At 32.2% G+C, this 12,155-nt stretch overlaps 1 protein-coding gene across 2 annotated transcripts; it reads left to right on the forward strand.

The window, feature by feature from the left end:
* Positions 1–9,197: 9,197 nt before the first annotated feature.
* Positions 9,198–10,260, forward strand: LOC120156754 (protein SOB FIVE-LIKE 6-like). 2 transcript variants are annotated; one of them, XM_039168015.1, is made up of 4 exons: positions 9,199–9,689; positions 9,796–9,867; positions 9,972–10,038; positions 10,167–10,260. In XM_039168015.1, the coding sequence occupies exons 1-4, from the start codon at positions 9,339–9,341 to the stop codon at positions 10,178–10,180; spliced, it is 504 nt and encodes a 167-aa protein (XP_039023946.1). In that variant the 5' UTR covers positions 9,199–9,338; the 3' UTR covers positions 10,181–10,260. The 2 variants fall into 2 exon arrangements, with proteins under 2 accessions (XP_039023945.1, XP_039023946.1); XM_039168014.1 differs by lacking the exon at positions 10,167–10,260 and having other exon boundaries at positions 9,198–9,689; positions 9,972–10,147.
* Positions 10,261–12,155: the final 1,895 nt, after the last annotated feature.

Consider the following 12,155-nt stretch of genomic DNA (forward strand, 5'->3'; position numbering starts at 1 on the left):
CAAGTGGGTGATAAGGTATTTCTTAAGGTGTCACCTTGGAAAAAGATTCTAAGATTTGGACGAAAAGGGAAATTAAGTCCAAGATTTATCGGGCCATACGGGATTGTAAAGAGAGTTGGACCAGTAGCTTATCAGTTGGCGTTACCTCCAGAGATGGACAAGATTCATAATGTATTTCATGTATCGATGCTTCAAAGATATCGATCAGATCCTTCACATGTAGTTACACGGGAGGAAATTGAGATTCAGCCAGATTTATCATATGAAGAGGAACCAGTAAAGATTTTAGCACATGAAGTCAAAGAACTAAGAAATAAGACGATTCCATTAGTAAAAGTTCTTTGGCGGAACCATAAAGTTGAGGAAGCAACTTGGGAACGAGAAGAAGACATGAAGAAAAAGTTTCCTCATCTATTTAATTCAGGTATGTAAATACATATGGAAAATTCGAGGATGAATTTTATTTAAGGGGGAGGAATTGTAATACCCCAAATTTTGACCAGTGACTAAAATGTAAGTTTTGAAAGTATAATAGCTAAAGTATAAAGTTTGAAAAGTTTTGGACCCAAAATTTGTAATTTTTAAAAGTTATATATATTTTATGTCTGTAAATAAAAAGTTTGGATTAAAACAGAGATTTTAGTGGGGATCATATTTTTGGTACGAGAATTGTGATAAAAGTTATAAAGTAGTAAATTTTGGTATTGAAATCAGATAATCGGAACGAACCAGAATTTTACGAAAATTTGAAGGATGTTATAAAATGGTTGGAAATATTATTTTCATATTTTCAATAAGAGAAATTTGGCTCAGAACAGTGCAAATTTTCAGATTTGACCAAACAAATGGAATTTTAGTGACTAAAATGCAATTTTTAAAAATTGCATGGTCAATTTCGAAAGTCAAAGTCAAGTTGTATCATCTTTGACCAAGGAATATTTTAATAGAAGATAATACAATGGCATTTGGTAATTTTCAAGATTTATTAAGGGCAAATTTGGTATTTGGTCCAAAAAGGAATAAAAAATTCATTTAATTAGTTTTAAAGCTTAATAATTAGAGATATTTTTGGAGAACCATCGTGAAACTCTTCTCTCTTCTCCAGCTAGCTGCTGAAACCCATAGACAAGGTGAGTCAATTTGTTTTCTTCTATTTTTGATCAAATTTGGTGAGTTTTGGGATTAAATTGTGAAATAGGAAATTGTTCTATCCTATTTTCTCTACAAGATGGTATAATTATTTCTTGGTTTCATGCTTAAATGTGAAAATGGGTATTTATGGTGGATGAAGGGAAAGTGTGATTTTTATGATTAAAGATCAATTCTTGATATTAGAAGTGTTGTAAGAATTGAAGAAGAACCAATGATGCAAATTAATGAAAACAGTTTAGATTTTGGAATCTGGCAGTAAGTTTGAAAATTCACCAGAAATTCTATAAAAATTATTTGGAGATTAATTTTATATATTATGTTCTTATATCAATCTAGTTTTGTTTAAAACAAACGGGGATCAATTTCAATGTGTATACAGAAAGATATGAATTTTTAACTAAGGAAATGTCAGAAAAACGGACAGTATATTCTGCACAAAACAGATTCTGTTGATCAACTTTGAAAATTCACTATAAATTGTACAGAATGAACTAGAAGGAGTTATTTATATGGATAGATTCGTATTCGAGTCTAGTTTTCAATGGAAGAAACGGAATTAAATTCCAGTGTGTATATCAACACAGAATACTGATTCTTTAAAGGTAGTGCAAGTTGTCTGAATATGGAAATTTTAGAATTTAAGTTGAAATGGATTAGAAGATGAAGAGTAATTTTTAAATGTAAAAGTACCATTTGGGTGAGTTAGAATAATTCTGGAAATTCTGGAAAGTGTGCTGATTTTGGAGTTTAAGTATTAAGTTGGGATTGAATTTCAAGTTTATCAAGTTGTAAGGTTGAAATTGAAAAGCCTAAGAAAGTTTAGGATGAAATTGTAAGCATTTGAGTGTTGAATTATTGATTTGAACTTTTATTTTAGTTGCTGGAAATTTTATATATTTGATGGGAAATAATCATAATAGTGAAGAGCTATTATGAAATTAAAGGAAAAGTTAAGTTGAATTCTAGAAAGAATTTAAAATATGTGGTTAGATTTTATAATTCGTAAAAGTTGAAGAATCATGCTGAAAATAATTATTTATGGAATTGAATAAGTGTTTCGATAAGTTTGAAGTTATAATGGAGTTATGAGTTTGGTTGTTATCGATTTAGTTATCGATTTTACTATATAGATTTTCAAATGTTAAAAAGAGCTTATATTAGTACGATACTAATATGTAGTTCGAACAATTTTTGTTTTATAATTTGGTATTGCCAGACTACGTTAAATCTAGCAATCCGAACGATTCGAAAGGAAAGGACAAAGCTCGTGACTATGATTATTATATACAAGTTTTGTAGTGAGGCAAAGGTGAGTGCAGTTATTTATTTAATTATTTTGATTGAGGTCGACTTGCGATAAGTCAACCTCATTCCAATTTACAGTATGATTTATAAAGATTATTTTCATAATATTTTATATCAGTTTTATGAATGATTTAGGGTATGAACTGCCCAAGCATGATATTTTGATTATGGATTTAATTATGACACATGAGCCCATTGTATGTATAATGAGAATTATGGGTACACTTGGCATGCCATTAGTTGAGTATTATCAGTTTTGGTACATTCGTGTATCAATGTTATCATATCAGCTTTGGTACATTCGTGTATCAATGTTATCCTATCAGCTTTGGTACATTCGTGTATCAATGTCCAGCACCGTTAGTGCTTATTCAGGTTATGATGGCACTGAAGTGCATCATATCTCAATATCAGTTACGATTTGCACCGTGTTGTGCATAGTGCGCACCTTACTCACGTATCTTATGTTCTTATAAATATGCATTGGGCTATGAAAATGAATATGCAAGTTGTAAATGATTTTCAGTTAACAGAAAGCATGATGTGCTTATTTTATTAGATATGATTTATCAGAATTTTCATGAGTTCATGATTTAAAAAGAAATTTAAGGTCTATGAAGAAATCGACTTGGATAAGTTGGTTTGCCAGTTTAATGTTTTAAGTTGAATTATTTTATTTACGTTTATGATAAATTTCAGATTTTACTCACCCTAGATTATTATCGCCTCACTAAGTTATACTTAGCGCGTGATGATTTTCATGCGTAGTTTCTAATAAGGACAAGTACGATCAGTAAGGAGCTATCGGAGCTTCTTTCTGGAAAGACATACATATCATCAGTATCAGTAAGATGTCTATGACGTTTCTTTTGACTTATAGTGGCATGTATAATTATGTCAGTAGTTTCTAATTATAGTATTTATTTTAAATAATTTGTAATAATAAACTAGAATTATTTTAGTTTATTTTACTTAATTTAGTTTTTTCGGTATCTATGTATGACAAGAATTTACTACATTATTATGTTTTTAAAAGATTTTATGAAAATATATGGTCTAGTAAAATTACTGAATAAATAATAAATTTATTTTCCTGTAATAAAGAAATAAATTATAAGCTGAAATATACTTTAAAATATATTTTTAAAGTTAGAACCAGAGTGTTTTCAAAAGAAACAAATTTTTTTTTACGGAAATTTTAGTTCAGTAAATGTTTTCAAGTTGATGTGACATCTTTGACTAATATATTGAGACATATACGGGTTAAGGGTGTTACAGTCTTAGCGACCAACACTAAGGTTGGTGCTGCCCCAACAAAAATTAGAACTTAATTGATCTAACATATAACTTTTAAGATTAAACTATTATTATACAAAGACATGTCATAAATTTAATATTTCTTTAATTGTATGTGGTCAAGATAGAAACAACATATAATATTAAATTTAAATTTATATAAAAATAATTAAATAAAAGGAAAATGTAAAAAATAAAATAAAGTACCAAATAAATAAATGATTTACGTTAGGTTCACTCCAAAGCTTTTCTTTTTATTATCATTAATTTTCTAATACATATAGCTTGCATTATTGATCATTATTGGGATGGCGAAGACTTTGAAGCTATCTTGATGAGAATGAGATTCCTTGTTTCATCGACAGACATCACGAATACAAACATCTTGCTTTTAATTTTATATATCTATCTGTCTATCTAACTAAATATATTATTATTACTTGAAATATGACCAGTTATCGATATATCTACCTTCCAAAAAGATCTCAAGATGTCTTTGTAATATGACGTCCCATTATGTCAGCAAACATAATCTTTGGGGGATTAGCCAGCTAAATCTTTGTACTCTTGCCTTTCTGGACCAAAGACATTGATGATCTTGTTACAGTATTCGCTTTCAACTATCGAACTGTAGAGCATTGTAGGCGTGCACATCGAGATTTCAGCATGTCATTACAGAAATTAGTTTTTGGATGATATTATATAATATACATGGCACTGCTAAACTAGTAGTTTTGGTGTAATATAGTTTTAATATACGGTTAAGAAAACGACTTATAAAAAATATTTATATTTTTTAATATTTTCGGTAAAACGCTATTTATAATATTATTTTTTTACCGGAAATGTTAATTTTGTTACCTAATTTATGATAAAAAAATATTTTAAGTAACACTCAATATTAACATTTTCGATAAAATATTTTTTCTTAATCATATATTAAAACTACGTACTTAGACATCATATCAGAAAGGCAATGATCAATTTGTTACAAGATTATCCATTTCACAATCATTCGTGCAACCCAAATTAAATATAAAACAGACGTGCTTTCATTGGGATTCATGTGACCGTCTGTCTTTTATGTGTAATATTTCTCTTTGGAAGACAGATCGTAATGGGGGAGATTTGACTTTGGTTTCGTTTGATGGGGACTCCCACGTTGTTTGCTTACTAGTGCTATTAAAACATATTTTAAGATCATTTCATCAAATAAGTTACAATTTTTAATCATACATTTGATTATAAAATATACGTAAATGGTAATTTAAAAGATAAAATGGAATTATTGTGGGGAAAGGTTGGAAATTTTGAAGGAAAAGAGAGGGGAGGGTGTGGAATTGCTGTAATCATTAAGCAACAACTGGCAATTTTGCTTCGACTCTTTCACTGTAGGGGACCCTGTTGGAAAATTCCAAGCTGTCTGCAAAGCCCATACTGTTATTCCCTTCAACAACCGGGTTGTAGCAATTGGCCAAGGTCTTACTGATTCTAGTTCTAGGCAGACTGTAATCAAGGTTGTTGATGGGGAAAAATAATAGGTATTGCAGTTATAGACTGTTCATTTCTTTTTATTTGGGCAGAGAGTAGCAGTCGGTGAGAAAACAGCCGTGAATAGGTGTAAAGAATTTATGTTTTGTAAAGAAAGGTAAAAGGATGATAATTCAAAGTTCACAATGTTTACAGGTTTGTAGTTGATTGAATATTGTTCAAACTAATTTGTATATAAATCTGGTGAGTTATCACATTAGATGAAACTCATGCAATAACAGCAGAAAACCGAATGAGAGACTGATGATTTGTTTTACGCTTAGAGGTTACGAGTCATGGACTGACAAAGGGCCACAAACTACCAAAGGCCATGTGCACATGAGTTTAATGTCCGGGACCATTTTGATCCAGAAGAAGGTCCTACAGCGGCCTCATGATCTTCTCTCCATTGCAATTTATATAATCATTGTTTTCTTAAAATCAAGCATCGCCTTTTTGCCTAATTAAACGTCCAATGATTTCTGTCATTTGTTTTTATAATCCTAGATTCTGAGGAGCTCAATTTCCATTTCCCCCTTGAAGAAGATGAATCTAGTTTCAGTTTAAGGCAGGCTAGCTATTTGGTCTACGTTATATATGGTTTATTCAACCACTGGACGAGCCCAGATAATGCTACAGAGAGTGTTTAATTCTCAAACTAACATGCTTCCAACATTATTTATCCATCTAATGTATTTTCTACAGTAATCACCTAAAGACTCCAAGATATCTCGGCGTCTTTGGGCTAAAATTTTCATACATGGATTACTCGGAGTCTTTAGTTAATTTTTTTCTGCTTACTATGCATTTTTGGTGATTTTACCAAAAAATCATATTTTCCTTAAATATTTACGTTTTAGACACCCTTTGAGATAATATTTTCAATCTAACACCCTTTGCAGAAAGGCGCAGCCCATGCACCGCTTTTAAACTTTTTTCTCGACTATAAATACACTTTCAACTCGTAAACATTCACAACAATCCTCTCAACTAGAAGAATGTCGTCGCTTCAGTACAAATATCCAACATCATTGTTTCCGTTAACTTATATAGATTTTCAGCCAAACGAAGTAGACCGCTTTCCATTTTATAACTGCAAAAAAAAATATTTAAAAAAATAAAAAATAATAATAAATAATAATAAATAATACTAACAAAATATACCTTATAAATAAAATTTGAACGAGGTTTGGTTTTTGAGAGGAATTGAGAGAATTTGGTGTGGTGAAAATAGTTTAGAGTGAGGTATTTATAGGATGGGATGGATAGTGTGAACAGTCAGTTGGGTCAGTGGGATGGAAGGTGCATGGGTCGCGCCTTTCTGCAAAGGGTGTTAGATCGAGAATATTATCTCAAAGGGTGTCTGAAACGTAAATATTTAAGGATATTTTACGGATCTAGCAAATTTTTAAATATTTTCTATAAAATTATTCTTGCATTAAATTACACAATACAATTATGTCTACCAATTACCACTTGACACTTTCTGATGCGTTTTTTACCATTTCAAAATCCTATACGTATACTATATTCTAGGATTTTGAAAAATAATCTTGCAGAAAAGCGCGACACATTCACCGCATAGGATTTTGAAAAATAAATATTAGTTATAAAACTTTTATAAATATTTTTCAAAATCTTATACAGTGCATGTACCACACATTTCTGCAAAATTATTTTCAAAATGATAATGATGATGATGATCCGTAATATTTTATAAAATTATTTATATTTTAAATTACGTACCCTCAAAGTTTTCTTATAATATATTATACGTATAGGATTTTGAAAAGGTCAAAAACACATCAAAAAGTGTCAAGTGGTAATTGTTAGACATAATTGTATTGTGTAATTTAATGCAGGAATAATTTTATAGAAAGTATTTAATAATTTGCTAGATCCGTAAAATATTCTTAAACAATGCCTAACTAGTAATTAATTTATGTTAAGGTGATATTTGTATAAAAACGTCAATTTTTTTTTCTTGGATTTCAATCGATGACGCCTAGAGATCCCAAGAAATAATCAACACTACTAAAGACGCCGATAGATCACAAAACCCTGTAGATAGATTGGGAATTAAACATTCCCACGTCCTTATTTGGGCACTTTTGCCATTCATAGAGAAGGAAATCAAGGCTGCTTTTAAAATGTAATGAGATCTGCAGGAAATTACTGTTTCTAACATAAAATGTAACGAATTCGTACGTGGTTTAGCAGTGTGATATCAGTGTATGATTTTGCTATTGCATCCGTGGTCACCATGAGGATTCAACATTATTAGTAGGGTCCAAGAACAGCTATTTTGAATGTACTAGGGTGGATTTTCTACCTTAAAGCTGGAAAAGATATTGTTCTTAACCAACATCTGAATAATCTTCAGTCCATCATCACTAACATGCTCAGGTCAGATCATATAATTATATCATTATAGATTTCTCCCAGTCCTACCAAAACTGGTTCATTTATCGTGCCAGTGATTAAGCAAATATTGAACAATGTGATGGCCAAAGTCTTCTCGATCTTAAAGACCGAGTCCCGCAAGTGAGTGGTGTTTCAGAGCTTCAGAACGAATGGTCAATGACTTTAAAAAATGAGTAATTACATCACCCCATGTGAACTAGAACATGGTGAACAAGGAAAAGCCGAATTTCGAGAGTGCACTCATCAAATATCAAAGCATCAATAGTTCTTAGACTTTTACTTTTCATCTCTCAATCATCTTTGTAGTGCAAGTCTCTCTCAACTGGAAGTGTAATGTTGCTAAAAAGTACAGCTAGACATTAGCATAACTCATAGTCTCTACAGTCCTACCAAAGGAGGGTTTGCTGTATTTGCATATATGCTTCTAAAAGAAAATTACCTTTCGGAATACATGTTCTTCAGACGCCAGATACTTCACAATGATCTAACATTCATGGGGTCGCTCGATACCCACCATTTTAATGCATTCCAACAATCCAACCCCTAACTTTAGATTTCAATGGTGGCACAGGGAAAATAAAAAGGGAAAAAATCGGTTTACCGTAATTCTTGGTTTCTGCAGAAATGAGTCTGCAACAACTCAGCAAAGGGAAATACATGTCTACCCGTATCACATTTGGTCCACCTGGTTTAAACAAATTAAATAAGGGTATTCTTTTTAAGTTTTGAATAAAAGGACATCTTTACATTGAACAAAAAAGCCCTGAAATCCTAGCAAAAATCTCATCCCGAACTCTGAATGATGGTTCATTTAAGATTCTAGCTAGTGAAATGAAGCAATTTGCAGTTTTTGACAAGAAAGGGGGAAAAGAGGGTCCCATTTAGAGAATCATTACAGTAAAAGAGTATTAAAGACATGAGACAGTGCTGTCATGACAATCCCTTGTTTAAATAAGCCACTAATCTCTTTTAAATTGAATTGTTTCCATTATTGTCTATTTAGGTGTCCATTTTGATGCATTTGTTTGAAGTGATATTATTACCCTGTTTGAAGCCAATCTATCACTTCCAAACTAATCAGAGACTATGTATAAACTAAGACATGCAGGAAAACAAATGGTGTTATAGGTCTATTAAATGAGAAGTAAAATACATCCACCGATTTCCATTTCTTGGTTCTTATTGAAAGGGCAGCTCCATCGTTGTACAGGCTGCTGTATTACTACATTTATACATGAATTGCTAACCGCTTCTATTATCACCATTGTTACCAATTGCTTTCATTTCCTCTCTCTCTCTCTCTCTCTTTCACGAAGCCAAATGGAAAATGTGATTGATTTACCCAAGAAAAAAAACAAGAGGGAGAAGGATCGAAGAAAGGACAAAAAGTAGTCTAGGATTTGAGGGTGATTTCTTTGGTCTTATCCCGCTATACCCTCTCTTTTTTCTGTTTATAAACAACAGCTTCAAGAGTTTGCTTGTATGTGGAAATCCAAGAGAGTGAAAAGAGAGGGTTTATTTTCATTGTTCCAATAGCAAATTCATTTCTTATTTTTATTATTATTTTTTTCTCTATCTTTTTTAAGATACAAAGAGGGGTTGTTGATTGGTTTGAGGAAAGAGTGAAAAAAATGAATGTATCAGCTTCACAATGTGGTAGTGGTTGTGAATCTGGTTGGACTCTCTACTTAGATCAATCCTCTTATTCTCAGACAAGGTTTCAAAGAAGTGGGAACTTTGTGGTTGAAGATGAGGAGCAGGACCTATCCATGGTGTCTGATGCGTCTTCTGGTCCTAGACATTACTACCAAGATTATGGGGAATGCCTTGATAGAAATGGGAGCTTTTGTTCCGTTCCAGCAACCCCTGAACCAGCCAAGAAAAGAAGAAAAAATAAACAGAAAACCAAAGAACATGGTAGCAATCAACAGCATTCTTATCTTGATGACACTGCCAGTTCCCCCGTGATAAGCTTTTCCAAGGCAAGTTCCACTTCTTGAATACATTGTTCTTACTCTATTGATATGCATCAGTCCTTTTTGTAAAAGTATAAGAGTAATAATGGTTGTTCTCGGTGTCTATGAACAGAATAATTGCAAGAAAGAAGCTTCAATAGATTTGTTGGACTTTTCACAAGGGTTCTCTGGTACACATCTGAAGGTACTAATTAATCCATTACACCAGTTGATCTTCCATTGTTATATGAATGTTCTGCTGAAATGAAGCTTAGTTATGCCACTTATAAGCCTTGTTGTTTTGTTCAGGGCAAATCAACATTCCACAAAGAAAATGGTTTCTTGAAATCTGAGAAAGCAGGTTCCAAAGATTCAGGTGAAACTTTACTTTTCACTTTCTCGTGAAATTTTGGCATTTAGAATGTGAGGCAATATGTGGAGTAAAAATGGAAATTTGATGGTTATATACGACTAATTTGTATTGCATTAATCTCTTGGAAACAGGTAGTTTCCAGTAAGGAAAGTGGGAATGACAAAAAAGGGTAAACTGTAACAGCTTGTCTCTACACTGCATGCAGCTGCCCTGGAGAGAAAAAAATGAGGAATTTGTAAAAAAAAAAAAAGGCATTAGATCTCAAAGGGATCTTGTACCTTCATTTTATTCTTGCTCTTTCCCCCCTTTATTCTAGTTTTTTTTATTTGTTCCTGTCTTTGCAGTGGGAAGCAACCTGAGAACATTAAAATAAATTTATTTCCTCAGTCATTGGTGTATATATTTATTTTACTTTTCGGTTATAATCTACATGCAAGACCATGTAAATTCTTGAGGTTTGTGCACTAGATTTTAGTCTATAAAACCAGTAATATACTAAGAGAATATTCTGCGGATCATAGGCTTCCACTTGATTGCATGGACTTGAGAACAAATTTTCAATGCTGAGCTGATAGTTTGCTGTGCAATTTTCAATACTGTCGGAAACGACTGGTCTCTTCTCTTTTAACCGTTTTGGCTGAATAATATAAAGGTTCTATCTCATCCCGGTTAAAAGTAATAAGCTGTTCCATTTTCATCTACATATCATAGAGCGGTAAAAAGATTATTACAATAGTCTTGTATTCGAATTTCGCCATTTATGACCAATTAGTTTTTAAGTTTTAGTACATTGTCACAGGTGAGAGAAAAAGAAGAATGACCCACCATTTCCCACTTCTGTAGTTGCCAGCTTAGCTTAAAATGTACAGTTGGCAAATATTTTCAGATGGAAATGGGACCACCAAAAAGGGACCCCAAAAGCACCATCCCCACCACCTCCATCTCTGATAACTACCAACCAAGAATGTGATCCAGGATTCAAGAAATTTATTGAGACTTTTGTTTCTTTGGTGGATTCCCCTTCCAAAATCTTTTAAGTGAAGGTGTTTCCAGGGCCATCCTCAGAATTTGTAGCCATGTCCTGGAGAGGGACTTGGATCTTTGGAAAACGACAAGTACTTCCCTTCTTTGTCTTGTCAATCCTTCTCTCTTTGTCCTTTTTTCACTTCCATAAACTAACGTCACAGTTAGTATATTCATTTTTAATTTAATGTTCCTGTTAAACGGCAAACCGGATGAAACCATGGCGTTTGTCTTCAAACACAGATATGTTCGCTATTCTTCACATTAATATCCCTCTCGGCATTGATTTATGTTTCCTGTACATATACAGTTTTTTTTGATCTTATTCGTTATGTTCGAAGGTTTAACAGTAACGTAGAATATCTTGTCAGTAGCTTTCAGAAATTAAAAGACAGGAACTGCTAGGGGAGGAATGGGGAAGAGGGTTCTGCTGTTCCAAAACTTTGGTTGAAATTCAGAAAATCCTTTCAAAGTAGCCCGCCAACATATTCTGCAAATTGGCAGAGATAACTACAGCTGGCTTTCGAGAAATAAAAATCGATTTTTCATACTATGACAGTAACTTCTAGTATTTTCCTGTTTTTGTCTTGTTTTTTAAATTAGATTTCAACAAAGTCGAACAAACTGCGCACAGTTTTATTTTTTAGGGTAAATTCTCTCTTCGGTTCCCATTTATTATTTATTTCTATTTTGGATATTTAATTATTTTTAATTAAATTATATCTAATACTATATTTTATTTTAATCGTATGTTATTATATAAAATACTTATTTTCAACTTTCAGTTAAGCCTAAAACCTTCATCGTTATCTAAAATAGTTATTAAAATCTATAAATCATAACAATCACAATTTTCATGTCTCCCAATATATCGTATTTAACTATCAATTAATTTTCACAACAAACCCTAAATTCATCTTCATAACCCATTATCCCCACTTCCCATAAACCATAATATCATCATGATCACCATCTTCCGTTCGTTATTCCTTCATTGTTGTTGTTACTAGGACAATATCATTGGTTAACCGGCACAAGCTTATATAGTTTGTTCTTCAAGTGTCAAAATACGGGATGATCGCTTAGTTTGCTGTCTT

This window comes from Hibiscus syriacus, unplaced genomic scaffold, assembly GCF_006381635.1.
Source record: "Hibiscus syriacus cultivar Baekdansim isolate YM2019G1 unplaced genomic scaffold, ASM638163v2 tig00111237_pilon, whole genome shotgun sequence".
NCBI lineage: Eukaryota > Viridiplantae > Streptophyta > Magnoliopsida > Malvales > Malvaceae > Hibiscus > Hibiscus syriacus.